Here is an 18,760-nt window from a genome sequence, read left to right as displayed (position 1 = left end):
CTCACATGTGCATCACTCATTCTCATTTCTATGCTTAGCAAGTAACACCTCTATAGTAACTGCATGACTGAGCTTCTACAGCAGAAGCTCGACATAGCTTTTAACAGTTCTTCTGCTGACCGTTGCATTATATGAACTTACACAAGTGTTGCCCTTTCATTCCTATCCTTGTGCTGCAAAAGCATATGGTTTACTTTAATTGAAGTTACCAAGGCCATCACATCATACCAACGCATCCAAGTTAGAGTACAACCATCAGGATTGGCATGGTTTCTCCACATAAACTGGCACAGGTTACAAAGCAGTCAAACGATTTTTCTAGCACATAGCTTATAAACACAACAAAATGTATAAATTATTGCAATACTTTATTGCATCAACAAATGGTAGTAGGATGGCAAGATGGGCCTGTTGGTTGAAATTCGTCTTTTGGTGCCGAGTTTTAGTGTCGACAGCACGACCTACCATACTCCCGACCTGCCCAGATGTCCCCTCTCCAGCGCCCACGTTCTAGCTCATACCTCCTGCCGCTAGAGATGTAACCTACGAGTGTTTCAATGCTAGTCAGCACCTATTCGCTGATGTCAGCTTCAACGCTCGTGGTGATGTTTCACCAGCGCAGAGTGCTCATATCGTGTAATTATTACGCATAAATGCAAAATACTTCGGAAATAAAATATGGAAAGTGATTTAGAATTTTTTTTGTTTGCATATAAAAGGACACAGCCGTTCTACACTATGCAAGTCTACAGCTTCTTACGTTAGTCAACCAGTGTGCAGTAAATACTTAACCGCACTGTATAGCTTACTTGACCCTCCGTCTAAGTTTGCAGAAACAGTCACATAATGCCAGCAGTTCGTCACAGAATACAGGCGTTCTTACTCCAGCGCTGTCCAATTGGTCGCAGAGTAGCAGACGAACAGGTTATAGGTAGCGCCACCTACGGCGAGCGGTTGAACGAGAGCGAGGACGCGCGCTCCCATAGGACCCCCGCTATCTGGGCAGGTCAGGAGTACAGTAGGTCATGGTTGAAAGAATGTACCTAATGATGCATAACCGAAAAGGTGTCAGGAGCCCTCTCTTGCTACCGCAGCGGTGAACGCAGACTGAGAGTACTCTGGCAGTGCTGAGAAGAGCTGGAAAAGTCGCAGCATACGCTCTGGGCTCAGGTCCCCCATGCGCTCGAACACCCGCGTGGCACCTTCACGGAGCAGCCGCGGCCCACATCCAGGTATCCACTTCCTGCAATGCGGACATGGCGTAAGATATATACTTTGGGTGAGGACACTCGCGAGACGCGATCGATCAGATAAAATAATGCCACGCGCCCATCGCTCCACCGACCGCAGTGGATATCTATTGGCGGGTCGACGCAACTTGAAGACAATTCAATTCAGTTTATTTTTGCCATCAAAAACAAAACTTGATAGCTGAGGAGCCCGTGGTAAAAACTATCTTTCTATAGTTTGACGACGCCGTGGACACCTATAACAAACAAACATCGTGGCGATATCGTAGCTGTGTGTAAAGAAGGCGTAAAAAAAAAGAAAGGCGTAGCACTAGCATCATCGCTTCAAGGGAAATATCAAGTTCCCAGTCAGCGAACATGGCTATGGCATGCTAGGAACTAAGGCTGGAAACACATGCCGCGTTTTTTGCAGGCGAAGAATGCGACGTGCAGCGAACGGTGGCAATGCCGCCGACCACGTAGGTTGCTATAGCAATGGCACAAAAACCATTTTCTCTCTTGAAATTGTGTCGTCCCGCCAATAGATATCTGCTACCGTCGTCGGACCAACGGACGCACACCACTGTTACCGTATTTACTCGAATGTAACGCGACCACAATTGTAACGCGAGGGGTGACTTTTCAGTGCCGAAAAAAAAGAACACAAATGTAACGCGAGTAAAGCGGGGGGAAAAAAGTACCTTTATTTGCTGCACATGGTAGTGGCAAAGACATCCCAGTTTCTAAATATAAAGTGTGTTTTGTTCATTCGTTGCTTTCATCGCCATCATCGCCGGTGGTCGAGCCCTCTTTGTCACTTTCTTCCTCCCAGATGAGGTCATCCTCCGTGCCATTCATATAGTTCGATATACAGCACTTTTAAAACGCGCGAACTATCATGTCGTGCGGCAGGCTGTACCAAGCGGCGGACACCTACTCGGCAATTTTCGGAGCGCACCTGGCCGTCGGCACCACACAGTCTTGACCCAGTCAAGCATAAGCAGAGTGTCCATCCAACCTTTTTCTTGGCAGCGGACAATCACATCCCTGGGGAACAGCTCCTTCAGGATCGTTTTGCGCTGGAAAATGATGTATGGCGGCAACTTGCGCCCATCCGCCAAGCAGGCTACCATCACGGTTAGCCGCGTCTTCTCGTTGCTTGTTGTCCTTATGCGAACTTGGGGGGCACCTGTTTCGCTGACAGTCCTTGACACAGGCATGTCCAAGAAAACGAGTCTGGTCCGCGTTGCCAATGTGACCCAACGGCATTTGCGACGAGCGGCGCAGGTCGAGCACATAGCGCTGAAACTCCACTAGCTTCGCTTCGCAATCTGCTGGTAGCTTCTGCCTTATCGACGTTGTTCGCCGGAGGGAAAATCCATTTCTTCGCATGAACTTTTGTGCCCATCCACGTGAAGCCTTAAAGTTCTCCCGCGGGATCCCCATCTCTCGAGCTATGTCTCGGGCTTTCCACTAAATAAGCTCAACGTTGACCCCCAATAGGCGATTTCGCTGCTCAATCACAAACTCCGCCACTTTTTTTTCGAGTTCTGTGTGACGGCCACAACGAGCTCCACGAAAGCCTTTTCGGCCGAGCTCACTCTTGAAGAGTGCTTCACGTTGGAGCCTCCACCCACGGATAGTAGATTCCGCCACATCTAGCCGTCGAGCTGCGGCTGAGTTCCCGATTTCCTCCGCCATCAGTATTGCACTTCTCTTAAAGCGGGCATCGTACTGAACTCGTCACGCTACCATTTGCTCGTGCCGAAGTCGCGGAAGCACAAAGGAAATGAACCACCCGCAAAACACGTAGCGAACAATAGGATTGGATTACATTGGATTCGATGTTGCCAGCGTGCATATGTTGCCAGCACAAGGTTGAAAGATCGCTGGGTTTGTCGTAGCCATTTTAAGGAACCAGTGGGGCGGCAGCGCCAAGGCACGATTTGAGGTGCTTCGATTATAACGCGGACCCCCAAATCACTTCAGAGAGATTTTGAAAAAACACTCACGTTACATTTGAGTAAATACGGTACTTTATCTGGTCAAATGTGCCTTGCAAGTGAGCCGAGAAGTGTCCCCACTTAAAGAGTATATATATCTTACACCGTGAGTGCAGAAGAGACGTGATGATGAAAATTTTTCCATAACTATTCTGTACCTATAAGAAACTACAATGCATTCAGTGGATGAATGTGGGCACAGAATTGATAGAGAAGCCACTGAGCGTGACTTCTACAGAAGGCCAGCATACTCACTCGAGACAAGGTAGCACATAAGCGGTGCGGCGCACCATGTTCTGTCGCACAAAGAACACCAGCTCGTGAAGCCGCTCAGGGCTGCCCGCCAAATCCCAGAGGTCGCTGCGTGGCACTAACCGCACCAAATGCAATGGAGCCTGGAGCACACACCCCAGAAAAGTACATGTCACAAAGGTTTGACTAAACTAACACATCGGAAAGTTAAAGCTGAACCATCCCACACTTGCCTGAACAGCGAATGCACTTTATGGTTTCTTAGATAATCTCATGGCTCATGTGCAGCGTCACAAAAGAACTGAACATCCTAACAATATGCATCAGTGCTTTTGGCAGCGTTGTACAAAAAAGCTAAAACCATTTTGCAGCAAGTAGAGTTACGGTGCGCCAATATGGTTATAGCAGTATGCCTCCAAAATTTCACACTCATCCTCACCATGACCTCTTCCAGATATCTAGCATTACTGAACAATGGATGACGGTGACATTTTTGGCAGTGGCCGAGCAGGTATGCGCAATAAGTAGAGTTCAAGAAAGCCCAGTGCTTACGCAGCCAAACACTAATACGTCGTCCTCTTTGAATGATGCACATTTTTTCGCAAGTTAACTGAATTTCATACGCCACATGTGTGTCATATTTGTAGAAACAGTTGTCACGCTGCATAATGCCTTCTGATATTTTTGCGTTGTCACGAGCCGATGGTGAACACAAGCTTGCAAGTTGGCGGTGTGCAGAAAACACCATATCTATGCCTTGGCACAGTTATCCATTTCCTAAAAACTTACACCACACGAAGTGCAGCAGGTAACCCCTATGAAATTGTAGCATATTAATCAGCACTTCCGCGCAAGCGGGCTTTGCTGGATCCGAGGCAGCTCGTTTACAGTCTGGGCAGTGTATTTGCATAGCCCCCGATGCAGAGCGAAAGCGGAGAAACACATGGCGTATAATAAATGAGGGCTATTGGCAGCTTTAGAAGATGTGGTTACTATATAATGAAAGTTATAGTTTCAATCCCTTCACTTCGTTTTCTTCAGTCTCATTTCCCCTAAGCCCGTGCCCAATTATTACTTTCAGCATTGTTGGGCAAGAACATGATAGAAGTCATTTGTTCCTTCCAAAATGAGGACTTCTACACTGAGTCATTCACCATGTGACCGTAAGCGCGAAAAAAAAAAACAAAACAAACAAACCAACTGACATGCTTGCTTGTGCGCCGTAATTGCAGAGCTTCCCAACGTTTCCCTTGCAAACAACCATAGCATTCGGCCACGTACGCTGCCGCTTAAAAAACGACTGGGCAGCAATGATGGAGGTGGCTCTGTGATCAACTTATAGCTTGCGGCAGCACAAGCGATAACCTCTCCGTGCGCTTATCACTGTCAAGAACCACCGTGAGGGAACCATATCATTTGTACGTGGAACGTTAGGGAGCACGTCATGTGGTACTATTTTGCATTTCGTGGGCAGCTGAAACAAGCAGAAAAAACAATACATAGCATACAGAAAGCTTGAAACTGTCTAATCAGATTTTTTGCAGACCGACCTACAACTTAATTGAAATTTTTGCCCAGGTTCGTTGCTTTAGAAGTTAAGTAATCTTGCCTAATTAAGCAGAACACAAAAATAGTGCTACTATCCACGTGCAATAGCCAGCAACGTGTATTCCTTTGCGTCCTCATAAAGTTCGTCAGCATATTTTTGAACTCTGGCTAGAGTTAGGCGGGCCACCCTGTATACGACTCTCCTTCCCACGTTATGCAAATTACAATCAAAGGTGTCTGCAACTATTTCACTTCTTTAACGAATGCGCATCCTTCCAGCAAGTTTTTCTAGCTAAGTGCGCAGATGAGCTTCGCAATGTGTCGAACATGGATCAATGGCTGTGCTTTGACATAGCTCTGGAACCACGCTTCTTTATGTACATCATCAGAGTCCGATTCTGCCTGAAACCAAATGAAATCTGAAAGCGAGATTGCACTCACTCATGTTGAAAATATATGTTTTATGTAACTTCAGCTTTTGCCAACAGAACACATGATAAAAAAAATGTTTAAACTAGTGTAAAACAGACGAGCCAAAATTAAAGACTGCTTTTCTCACCTGAGTTTTCCCTCCACGGGGGGGCAGGAAAAGTTCACGTGATACCTGCACACAGTATGCTTAGTTACTCATAATTCCTTAACATCAGAGGACAATGTTGATATGTTATAAAATAGGTCCGAGACAATGGCCAAGTGGTTAGGTTGGTGGGAGGAAGTTAACCAGAAGTGAGAAATGTGCATTCAGGTACTGAGAGCCACGAGCAGACCAACATTTATTTACAAGACAGGTCAGCCGACTTCAGGAGGTCATGCACTCGAATGCCGGGGATGTTGCCTTGCCTCAATGTTGCCTCGCAAGAATCCTCAAAGTGAGGAGCACTGGTCCACTTAGATGCGAGGAGAAATACAGCTTAATTTGCTAAAAGTACACAGATAAGGTAGAAGTTCAGGGAAAGATGGAATCTTGAAGCGACGAAAAATCCTTGGAACACGGGGTGTTGCGGGAGCCAACGTTTCGACAGGTAGACTTGTCTTCTCCAAGGCTTCGTGGTACTTGGTGGAAATGGTGACACGCACTTGACTCTTGGAGAAGAGAATTTAGCAATAGACAGTCACTACAAATTCCTCCCTCCTAGACTAGAACTGCAGTAATAGTCAAGTGGTTGGAGCCTCTGCCTCCAATGTAGTGCTGCTGTGCCCAGTGCCAAAAGGCACCCACCGGCTTTAAATGGGAAGCATTTCTTAGTGAACCAAAAGCACTTTGACCGACCAACCAACCCACCTAACTGCCTGCCTGCCTACCTATACCTAGAGTCCCTGAAACTTCGTAAAGTAACGACATACGTGCATAAAAGCGTGCCTCTTCCCTTTTCTCACTACTCTGCCCTCTCCGAGGCTGACGCCGCGTCGGCATTGGCCATCTACCTTCATGTGGGACTGCTCGGAGTGTCCGTTTGTTCACAGTCGCTCGTGACTGCCATTTTTGCTCTCTAAGCGCGGGTTCGCTGGTTCTTGCGCACGTGTTTTATGGATACGCACTTTCCATTCCGCGTGCGTTGTGCTCCGAGTTACCTTGCAAACACGACCGACGTCACGGTTGGTTGCTATGGGCTTCAGCTGCGCTTGAGGATGCCGAAACAAATCAAGTGAAGGCAAAAAGCTGTTCATGATACCGTCCGGAAAACGCAACGAGTTGCGAAGAAAGGCTTGGTTACACCGAATCGGAAGATAGAACTTTCGGCCGACGTTTTCGACGCGACTATGCAAGGTAAGTTGCTGTCCTTCTACTATAAGTACTCGTCGAGGTTCGCGCAAATCGCTGCGTGCTATAACGCCGTAGACACGTCTTAGTTAATTTTGCAGTATGTCGCTATTTCTCACACATTTTATTGCTGCTTCTGTGGGGTCTGTAGTAAGTGTTTTTTTTTTTTCAAGAATATGTGGTTACATTTTCTGCTTGACGTGATGCGCCTACTGGTTTGAGTTTGCGGTATTGGTTTGTGCGCCTAGCATGGCACGCCGACTGCAGAGGCACGCCGACTGACGATCGAAAATGTGATTGCGAAACTTGAGAGATTCAGCGCAGTTCTTTTGAAGAAACAAAGCTGCAGTGCAAAAGCTCACATTAGGAGTGGCACTCTCTGTTTTTGTTGTGTGCTTGGTTTTTTTTTTCTTGGAGCAAATAGCTTTCTTTGGTTCTTTTGTGTCGACAGATCCGCCGGTGGACTTGCGATAGAAGGTGGGTAGGCAAAGCGTGCGTGCCCAACCGAGTCGCAGGGTGCGTTCATCGTTTAGGAACCTCACGTATACGTGTTGTTTAGCGCGAAGGTTTACGTGCCATTTCGTGTGGAGGTTTATATCCGCGAGTGGCTTTCCGCCGCTGTGGAGCAGAGGTTACGGTGCTCGGCTGCTGACCCAAAGGTCGCGACCGACCGCGGCGGTCACACTTCGACGGAGGCGAATAGCCTGAGGCCAGTGTGCCGTGCGATGTCAATGCTTGTTAAAGAACATCAGACGGTCAAAATTTCCAGAGCCCTCCACTACGGCGTCTCTCATAATCATATCGTGGTATTGGGACGTAAAACCCCAGATGATATTATTATCTGCGAGTGGAGCTCTCGCGAAGGAAACGTTTACGGTGGCAGGCTAGTTTATTCGTTCGCTTGCTCGTTTATTGAGCAGCGAGTATAGCTCGTATGTCAAGTTTGGTACGAGGCACACTTGCGAACTATGGCTGGTGTGTCTAACCTCTTAACGAATCAACCAACGCTGTCTAAATGTATTGACTAGGCATTATATACGCCTTCTGGCGCATTCTTCTTTCAATGAAGCTCCGAGCTGCTGCTTCCAGTGACAGTAATTTTCTAAATAAATAATAGTCGACACTCTTTAACTAGCATAATAGTACGCCAACACTCATTGTCCATGTGTTTCTTGCACTCTAAAAACTGTCCGCACCATTTGTGGAGTCTTCTTGCCCCTCACCAATAACCGTCCTCTGGCTAGTTTGCGCTTCCTTTCTTGAAAACTCGGCGCTCGCCACTTTCCTATCAAGGATGCTTTTTAATAACATGCATGCCGTTCGTGACCTGGAAGTACTGGGCGCCCGGCGATAATGAAAGGAAAGACACGCGAGATTGATGGTTATTGTTTCGGGACAGGAATACGCCCCATAGCACGCCCTTTTTGTGAGGTTGCTAAACAGTTAACAGGAAATAGCGAACGCAGAGATTGGGTGAAAAAAAGAAAACAAGTGAGCCAGATGCTGGATATTGTTTTGTGGGAAAGAGATGCTTCAAATACGCCCTTTTGTATTGCAGTGTACAGTGCTACATAATACACGCACGTATAGCGGGGTTAACTATCTTTACCCAACCGATACTTCGGAACGGCTACCTCTAGTGCATACTGGCAGCCTCAGTGCGTCATTGGTATACGCGGCGAATTCGCCTCGCGAGGACGACGTGTACAATGTATAGGTTTCCGAAGGCATCATGTAGAGCGGGACATTAATGTTCAACATCACACATGTCCTTTACAAACGTGTCCTAACATCTCCTAAACAACATATACAGTAGAACCCCGCTGTTACGTTCCTCACTGCTGCGTTTTCCCGGCTGTTACGTCGTTTTCCGCCGGTCCCGGCATAGCTCCCATAGGATACAATGTATTGGGAACCCCGCTGTTACGTCGTAACTGTCGGACCGTTCCCGTATGATACGTCGCGAAGTGCGCCAGGAGCCAACCGAGTGACTACCAAAGAGAGCGGCCATGACGCATTTTCACGCAGCTTGGCCTCGTTTGACCGTAATATTAGCCGCATGAGAGGCGCAAGCAACAGAATCTTTCAAATGATGCAAACAAAAGCATGGCCTTCGAGATTCAAATTGCAAAGATGGCGTCTATGACGTAACTGCTCGCGAAAGCAAGGCCTTCGAGATTGGCATTTACTATTGACAAAAGCATAGCCTCTGAGATTTGCATTGCACAAACATGGCGTGTATGACGTAATTGCTTGCGAAAGCAAGGCCTTCGAGATTGGCATTCACTTCTGCCATCGCGTTGGCGTAGACTCATCATCATCGTTATTTGTCGGAGAACGGGAGGAGTTCGAGCTGGTTGGAGCTCGCATGGTCGTGCGTGCGGTTCGCGGTCGGACTCGCCGCGCCGGTCGTGATTGCGTGTGCTTAGTTCTTTCATGCCTACAGCTGTTGGTGTTAAAAAAATCACATACGTTGATTACATTTCTGTGGATAAGGCCGTCCTAAGCTCCGCGTTTCTATTCATCGACTAGATCGCGGCTGAGCGCGCCAATTTTCGTGCTGCTCGTAAGAATTGAAATAAAATTCTGTACCACTAAATATTTTGCCGTTTTTCCAGTTTTTCGGCTCTTACGTTTCCCGTCTCTTACGTTTATTTCCTACGGTCCCTTCAAAAACGTATCAGCGGGGTTCTACTGTAATTAAAAAAAAAGGATACCAAGAGCTAGACGGCTAGTGCGAATGCTTAAAGCGCGCCACCTGGCAAGCGCACGCTCTCTTTGTGAAGTGTCGTCTGCTACGCAGGAGCAAGGTAGGTGGCGCCATGCTCGAAAAGAGAGTGCGAAGGAGAGGAGAACGAGGAGGAACATGAGCAGAGGAGGAGAGTGTCGCTACATGCGTGCACTTTGATCGGACAGTTTTAAAAAACTTAAGAAAGCTCCATTGTAGACAGGCATGGCCTCAATGCGGTGGAGCATAGCAATAACACATGTCACAGTTATAACAGTGACACCCCCAAGATTTGAGGACATCATGGGTACATGGCGCCATCTCAGTGGTGGTAACAGCACCCTGACATGACTGAATACAAAATCGGCAAAAAAAATTATACCTGATGAAAAAAAAAACTAATTATCAAAATTGACTCCTGGTTCTACAGAGCAAAAACCCACTTGAACATTCTGGTAGAATAGTATCGCACTACAATAAGCACGTGGTTTCCCAGGACATCCAAACACTGCCGATAAGAAACACATGGTGCCGACTGATTGTGACCTTTTTGTAGCAAGCACGTACGCAGTGTGGAATACTCCAGCTAGTACGCGAGAGAACTTTCCAAGATTAATGCAGTCTACTTTTGCGATCGCAGAAGCAACAATGTCAATAAACGCCACCTATCTCTTTGCACACCATATAAAATGGGCAACATTTCTTGTGTGCTTTAGTATGGCTAGTTTAACTGTGGCACAGCAATTTTTGTTAAAAGCAGGACGAGGCTGTGTCCTGCTTGGCGCTGCCCCACCTTACCAGAAAGTGGAACCCCATTAGCCCAAACTGCTACTCTTCAAAGACAGCAATGTTGAGATTAATGCCAGCAGCGTACACACAATGCAGCTTACCTGGCCAAGTACATCAACATGAAAGAAGAGCTGGTAGAGGATGCTGACATCTCGATAGTGCCTGAAGTTGCTGCCTCGGGATGCTGTGATGTGCTGCATCACACACATAGTCAAAAGCATGTGCTATCGGTCAGTGTTGACAAGTCAAGAAACATGCACTGTCATGTCTACAAACCAGACAATAGGTAAAATTCGCGGCCTCAACAAACACGAGATACCCCAGGAAACTTGTGTTCACATTTTGCACTGGCGACCAATTTTAGGTAAGCACCTCTAGAGGGTATATTTAAAAAGGTTCAGCACACCAGATCATGCATGTTGTTTACACACAAATGCATGTATAATATGTTAAACGGAAAAATCATTGTTCTTTTTTTCATCGTACTACTGTATCAGAACGAAACTGTATAATTGAATACAGGTCCTAATTGAATAATTACTTTGTTGTTTTTTATTACTTATTGTAATTGCCACAACTGCTTCCACCATTTGCTGACCTTTCTGCTCCGTCCATGTGTTCACAACATTCAGTAGTCTATTGTAAGTAGCAAATAAATAAGTAGTCACAGAGCAACCGATTTTTGTGTAGATGTCATTCGCCGCCACCACGTCCCCCAAATGCCCATCACAGCTGTTGCACAAATTATTTTAAAGTATATCCGCTTTTTCAGTAGAATTAAACAGAGGCATATTGTGTGGGAGTTAGCTACTGAGCCACACAAGGCCTTGCAACCTGCTTTAGAAAGAAAACTAAAGTGCCGAAAACATCGAAATTATACTCGGAAGACGCGATTGTTCCGATAAACGGAGTTTATTTCACATATTTATGAACAGCTGGCTCTATCTTTCGAGGATTGTCAGTGCGCAGCGGCTGCATGCCAGCACGAGACGCAACGTCAAAGTCACCGCGATGAATGCAGAGTGCACGTTTTCCTGTACTGCGTGTATGCAGAGTGGATGCAGATGGATGCAGAGTGCACGTTTTCCTGTACAGCATTGTATGCCGCCGGTGCTGTTCGTAGTGGTCCTAGGAACTGCACTGGAAGCTGGGCGCGTTAAGAGATGTGGGCGACGGCTGGCATTGTTGGCAGGCCCCTTTGCAGTGGAGTTGAACTTCAACAGCTTTAGTTTACGGCGCGGCCGCGTTTGTGAGAAACTCTTAAATTATTTTCTGCTAGGTCCTGACTGAAATGAAGGCTGTGTTTACTGATTTTGGCACCTAATCCTTCAGTTTGGCTGAAAGTCTCCGCGGCACACATTTTGTTCAGTATCCCCTGAGAAGGCATTCTATCGCACGAGGAACCAATTGCATACGTGTACATGAAGCATTCATGTTGTGCTGTATTTCACCAGTTGTTACGCCAGGTGAGTTGCATGGAGCATAGAGCTTCCTACAATATTTACTAGAGGAAGCTATGGCACTGCAACCGTTCAGCCAACATGGGAATGATGGGTAGTACATGGATTTGCCTAATCTTCGTGCTTGCAGCTTCTAACGCACTTGTGGCTTTGTTTATTGTTGTGTTTTGGCTTCCGTTTTGGATGAAAGAATGGATCACTGTGAACTTCGTGAGGCGATTTGAACTGGTGAGGCTAAAAAAGGTCAAGCTGGTGAAGTGGAACTGCTGAACATTTGCTGAACTTCGTCTTGCGACATAGCGGCTGCAGGCCACACGAAGCCAAATGGAGCCCAAAGAACGAAGCTTAGAACAAATCCATGTACTACCCATCATTCCCATGCTGGCTGAAGCGCCATGCATTGCAGCTCTTATAGACACTAGCGCCAGATTTCCCTCTGGTCCACTACTAGGAAACTCTATTGCATGAAGGGTGGATGCTTGAAACCTGCTTACTTATTACAAAAGGCTCTACCACGTTTCATGACCATCAAGAGTGGCATTTTATAGCGACAGCAGTCACATGTATACCTGTGTACGCGCACAGTGTTGGAGTGGCATAGTATATTATGTGCTGCACCATGTTACAGGGTTTGTCCGAGAAGTAGTAGGGCTGATTTTTTTCCCCGCCAAAACATGGTAAAGGAGGGGGATGTTACTGCGCTGGCTGGGTGGCGGGGGGTCTCAGCTACCAGCACACCAGACGTCTCCAAGCCTCCACGGACCGTACAGTACTCGCATATTGAAACGTGACATCAAAACTTTTAGTATAACGAATGGTATGCACAAAAATGCTCGAGATAGCCACGCCATGTCGCGACGAATAATGTTGGCTCTGATCGACGTGTTCGAGTCCAAATTTCGCCGATATGACCCGAACTGAAGACGGTGGAAGGGAAAAGTACGTATGTGCATTACTTAGACCTAAGTTGTCGCGTTTAAATCCGCGAGTACTGTACATCTTGTTTGGGTAGTAGGGCGTAGTTTGAGTTTAAGGTGAACCCCTTTCAAAGCACCTCGTAATCTCCACGTGAGTCGTTTGTTAGAACACAGTTATGCGACAAAGTTTTGCATCAAACTGGGTAAAACTGTGAATGCAACCCATAACATGATCAAGACTGCTTATGTGAGTGATGCCCTGGATTGATCAAGTGTTTGTGAGTAGCACAAATTGTTTCGGGAGGGAAGAAAGTAAGTTGGATATCAGCAACGGTCAGGATGCCCTTCAACGGCAAAACATGATGAAAACTTCATGAAAGCGTAAAATCTTTTGAACTCTGGCCTTAGATTGAGTGCGCAGATAACATCAGAACAACTAAAGTTACCAAAAACTATGGTGCGAAATTGGTGCCAAAAGTGTTCACTGACGAACAAAAACAAAGACATCTTGTGCTTTGTAAGAACTTCTTGATTGTGTTTGTGACAATCCAAATTTTCTTGACAACATTATCACCTCAGACAAGTCGTGGCTTTTGAGTTTTGAGTACGACCCTGTGACAAAACGCCAAGCCTCTGAATGTCCCACCTCACCCGAAAAAAGCCTGCATAAGCCATGGCCGGACTGGAGAAACGTGTGGGTTCTTTCGCGCGCCACTCCAGAGCGGGCATGCACATGCAAGTCGAAAAAAAGTCACAGTTTCGCCGCAAGGCCGAAGCAATGAATGCGATAGCAAGAAACTAATGCTACATGAAGTGAGGCTCGCCAATGGATACTCTCAGTTTGAACAGCGCTCCTGTTGCAAAGGCGGCCAAAGCAGCGAAGGAAACTAGCGTGCTTCAAATGTCGAGCTGTGACACTTGATAGTTCGCGCTCATCTTCTGTTTGTTCGTTTAGCGGCGTCCCTTGAGCTCGAGTGGCTTTCGTACGCTCCGTAACATGAGGGCGGACATCACGGTGAAAGCGTGAAACATCCCTCTTCCCCTCAGCACGAGAAAACCGTGCGAGCAGACAGCGGAAGGGTAAGGTTCTCCTTGCGCAAATATAAGAAGAAGCGAGCGAGCTCGCTGACGACTTTTAAATGCGCCTGTCGCGCTCCTAACACCATCTCGCTGGTAATGAAGAAACGCTTATAAGCGCAGCCGTCTCCGAGTCCGTCCAGCGGTAAAGGATGTGTATATAACGCTCGCCATTAGCTACGTGGAGGATCTGCGCTTCGTGGCGTAGTGGCTAGCGCCACTCGCTGCGGAGCAAGATGTCCCTGGTTCGATTCTGCGCTTCGGAAGCTTTTCTCTGAATTATTTTTCTTTGGGGCTTTTATTTATATATACATACTTATACATATACGGTGCATGACGGCGGCGACGGCGACGGCAAAATTCAGCCGAGACTGTCCATATAATTGCTATCGCAATAAAAGAAATTGACGCTGATTATCTTTTTTGACTGCAAAGGAGTGTTTCAGAGAGAGTTTGTGCCACCTGGTATTTGTGCAACACACAAAAGGAAGTACTTGTGCAACGTAAAAATGTGGAGCACAGAAAAAGCAGAAAAGAGACTTGAATAATCTTCGCCATCTCAAAAGCAAACAAATATTCTGTTTCATTTTGTGTTCCTTCAGTGCACTGTTGCAGCGAGGCGACATTATGACTGAAACAACCAAGCAGTGCACATATATGCCTGAATTTCACAACGCCAGTGAACAAGCGCTGCACAACAGCACCCAAGGCTCAACAGCGCTGTTAATTCACTTGACTCAATGTCTTGCATTAATGTAAAATTGGGCTTGGTTATTGTTTTTCAATTAAAAAGCCCACTTCTAAGTGTAATAAACGTTCAGAGATGCACAAAATGATTCGTGTTGGGAAGTGAACGAGGGCATGGCAGTGAGGGCCACGCATAGGGAACCAGTGCTGGAGTTTTCAGAATGCATTCAGTGCCGTCCTGGTGGTTCACAGCGTGCACATTTCAGACACTCCTGCGGATAAAAGTGACAAGTGGTGAAGGCAACATCGGCTGGCGGATTCAAGTGTCACAACTATGTAGGAATGAGTCAGGGTAAATACCTCTATATCATGACTTCTAGAGTGCAGTAGGTTGCACTCTTGCCATCCTGTCTAGCAGCGACAGGCCTGTTTCTAAAGGAAATTTCGTGTATCCGCTTGTTTTATTCGATAGTGAAGACAGCCAGCAGTAAAAGCCAGGGTGCCGAACAGCAGAATTTGTAGCTGCAATTTTGTCAAGAATAAAATGAGCAATATTATGCACCATCTGGCATATGTAACAACTTTTGCATTCAGAACATCACTGCCAATCCCCTTATGATGCCACTGCGTCGAGTGAACGATACAAAGGCAAATTGTCTACATTATTTGCAAACAGTGGTGTTGAAGGAAAGCTGCCTTATCATATGAGATGTGTGTGCGGGGCACACACAACTAAGCCGTCTAAGTGTTATAAAAAAAAAAATAAAAAGCACGCGATGGAGGCTCTATGCTGAGAAGCCTCTGCATCTCAGCATCTTAGGTGAGCCACCTATCCAGCACTGGTTTCCCATATAGGATTCTATGTCAGGTGGGCATTGTGGTGGATGGCCTGTCGCACGAAGGTGCTTCATAAAGTCAGGTACAATTACCGTATTTACTCGCGTAATGATCGCACCCCTAAATTTTGTCGTCTAAATTCAATTTTTCTTTTTCCCCGCGTAATGATCGCACCCCGAACTTGCCGCATCGATATGTCGTGTGCCAAGTCTAGCCGATGATCATCGCATTTATCATCTGTCGAATGTTGCGTTAATAACTCTTCCAAACTTGCCAAGTGAACTGCACGCACCAAACATATTCATAATTTTTGCCCACCGTTGGCGGAAACGTGCCATTTAGGATTGCAGTAAAGGCAAATGCCGCAGTTTTCACTGAATGCCCGCCATGTGTTTTATGTCTGTGGCAGCTGAACGCGCCCATCTTTGTTTCTGTGATCTGAAAGCAGGCATCACTATGCTAATGCCGTAAATTTAATGATTTAAATGAAAGCATTCCTTATTTAGACAGAAGAGACTGTTTTGACGCGCGTGACGTACTCACAACCACCGTGACTGACGAAAAGAAGAAAAAAAAATGCGGTCGCTTCGCTCTGTGGGCCGCCATGTTTGTTTTGCTATCCCGCACTGTTACAGCGGCGGCCGCCTGTTGGTCGACCTGTTGTCATCCCGCAGCAACAAGCTGCCGACGCATTCCCATAATTCCTGAAAAAGCCGTGTCGCCGCCATCCCAGTCGCTCGTCACGGCGTCACTCGACACCACGTTTTTTTGGCTGTGCTTTGTGATCGTCTGTTAAAGCACCGTTTCACCATGGGGCGGTATGCGAGCTTTACTGCCGCGTTCAAGCTGAAGGCGCTTGATTACACGCTAGAGCACGGAAACCGCGCTGCCGGCAGACATTTCGGCGTCGACGAAATCCGGATCCGATATTGGAAAAAACAGCGCGAGAAGCTCATGGCTACGAACAGCACGCGCCGGGCTTTCCGCGGACCCAAAACGGGCAAGTTCCCTGACATCGAAAAGGCAGTCCTCGAATACGTGAGGGACATGCGCAAAGATGGTTGTGCCGTGTCGTTAGACATGGTACGGACGCAGGCGCGCACAGTTTCCCGGAGGCTGGGAATAGCCACAAAGAACTTCCGCGCCAGTTCCGGCTGGACGACACGCTTCATGCGGCGGAATGGACTGTCGCTGAGGCGGCGGACGTCGTTGTGCCAGCGACTTCCATCCGTGTACAAAGACAAAGTGATCGATTTTCACAGGTTCGTCATGAGGATACGCCAGAAGAACGGTTTCCTGCTGTCACAGATAGGCAACGCCGACCAAACGCCGTTGACGTTTGACATGCCTCGAAGCACTACTGTGAACGAGAAAGGTGCTCGAAGTGTGCTCGTGAAAACGTGTGGTGCGGAGAAGCAGCAGTGCACCGTGATGCTCGCAGTGACGGCAGACGGGCGGAAGCTGCCGCCGTACGTGATTCTGAAGCGGAAAACAATTCCGAAGGGAAACTTTCCCCGTGGCATCCACATCTGCGCTCAAGCAAAAGGGTGGATGACGACAGACCTCATGGTCGATTGGATCAAGACGGTTTGGGGGCGAAAAGCAGGAGCGCTTCTGCTTCCTTCACTTCTTGTGCTGGACAGCTTTCGGGGCCATCTCGTTGACAGTGTCCGTACCGAGCTGAAGGAGCGGCGCACGGAAATCGCAGTGATCCCTGGGGGTCTAACTTCGCTGCTACAGCCTCTGGACGTGTCACTGAACAAACCGTTCAAGGACAATGTCCGGAGGCTGTACGCAGAGTGGATGGCGGCGGGCGACCACGATTTCACGCCAAGTGGCAAAATCAGGAGACCCTCCGTGGAAGTCCTCTGCTCATGGATTCTCGAAGCGTGGAGTACCATTTCCGACGAGGTGGTCGTCAAGAGCTTTAAGAAGACTGGCATTTCCAACGTGCTCCAACGTTTCCAACGGGACAGAAGATGACACTGACAGTGAAGTGACAGTGAAGGGACAGTGAAGACACTGCCGATTCCGACAAGGAATCGTGCGGCGATGACACTGACGCCAGTGACGCTTCGGGCTCAGAATGAACGTTAGGGGGTCAGAGAGTTCAAAAATAAAAGGGCAGTGTTCCATGCATGTAGCTCCTGCGTAATGCGTGCATTTTATTACAAAGGTAAGCCTTACTCTACATTTATTTTTGGTTATGTTCATGATAGCTATCGTAAGAATTCAGATTAGCGACTTCTTTGCGTTTTCAGTGCTCAGAATATTGTTTCACGGAAAATTTAGCCCGCGTAATGATCGCACCCCGAAGTTGGCGTCAATTTTTTTGAAAAAAAAAAGTGCGATCATTATGCGAGTATATACGGTACATTCAGATGTTTAATATTTGTCACAGAAGGAGCAGGAGGAACCATATGAGCACATAACAGGGTGGTGCTAGTAATGAGGACGGAGCAAGACAGTCACAGTCAGTGTAGGTACAACTTCATAATGATTGTGCTAATGTTGAGAGCACGCAGCATAAACTGCACTTTGTGAACATGCATGTGTAAAGCAGCTGGCATCACAGCATTCAAATAACTTTGCTTTGCGCCGCAAGGCTACAGCTTCCTGTAGACTGTGACAGCAGAGCAATTAAGCAAGGTAAGTTGAAGAAGCCCAGTGCGTGAATTGGAAAAACACCACATCCGATTTCTTGGGCCAGGCTATGGGGACAATGTACAGCCAACAATGGTTGCACATGAAAAAAATCCCAGGCCTTTGCTGAACACAGCACAGTCACAGGGTAAGCTGGTCGAGCGGCCTTCATAGAGCCCATTGTGAGCTGTCTTAGGGCACCTACTGCAAATATAGTTGCAAGGGATCCACTACGCCACATGTCATCACCATTTTATGAAGCAGTGAAGTACTCACTACGCATATGCAAGACTGTGTAGCTGCACACTTTGTTGATGCTGTGGCTGATGATGATGGTAATGATGAATTATGGCTGAGCCATTTGTAATGGTTGGGCAGCTTTAAACCACCCACTCGTTAAGCAATGCACCTGGTGTGACACCTTCTGCAATTGTACGCTTCAGCCACACAATATTACATCTCTTGATGCGACTCCTCACGCAACCTCTACAGATGATTTTCTGCAGCGGCGCATGGGCGCTGCGATGTTTGATCACGCGATCGTAACTGGCCTTCCCCCAGCCTTTTGCCACAGCCAACGCATTGGGCCAGCAAAGTGGCCGTACCACACAAGCTGGTTGCAGCAGGGTGTAAGCAAGTCACATGCTTGCGCAGCAAAACATAGTTCTACATGCGATCGCCTCAAAGTTGAAAACGTTGAGACATTTGCATTTGTTTGGTACGTACCATGCCACAACGATAAGCGATATGTTTAATCTACTTCACATTTACGGTGTATGCCTTTAATTGTATTAGCAACCGCCAGTAGCTGGGGTTACAAGCCAACAT

At 47.2% G+C, this 18,760-nt stretch overlaps 1 protein-coding gene across 6 annotated transcripts in view; it reads right to left on the bottom strand.

Annotated features, from left to right (window-relative positions):
* Positions 1–364: 364 nt before the first annotated feature.
* The window catches only part of LOC119375550 (dimethyladenosine transferase 2, mitochondrial), a 203,694-nt gene continuing 185,298 nt past the window's right edge, over positions 365–18,760 (bottom strand). For all 6 annotated transcript variants that reach the window (XM_049420374.1, XM_049420372.1, XM_049420375.1 and 3 more), the window contains 4 exons: positions 10,413–10,505; positions 5,592–5,636; positions 3,488–3,627; positions 365–1,243 (listed from right to left, as the gene is read on the bottom strand). In XM_049420374.1, coding sequence (XP_049276331.1) covers positions 1,069–1,243; positions 3,488–3,627; positions 5,592–5,636; positions 10,413–10,505 — 453 coding nt within the window. In that variant the 3' untranslated portion in view covers positions 365–1,068. The remainder of the gene's footprint in view (positions 1,244–3,487; positions 3,628–5,591; positions 5,637–10,412; positions 10,506–18,760) is intronic.

The sequence above is a fragment of the Rhipicephalus sanguineus genome, chromosome 11 (assembly GCF_013339695.2).
Source record: "Rhipicephalus sanguineus isolate Rsan-2018 chromosome 11, BIME_Rsan_1.4, whole genome shotgun sequence".
In the NCBI taxonomy this organism is placed as follows: domain Eukaryota; kingdom Metazoa; phylum Arthropoda; class Arachnida; order Ixodida; family Ixodidae; genus Rhipicephalus; species Rhipicephalus sanguineus.
This window is presented reverse-complemented; position numbering and strand designations above follow the sequence as displayed.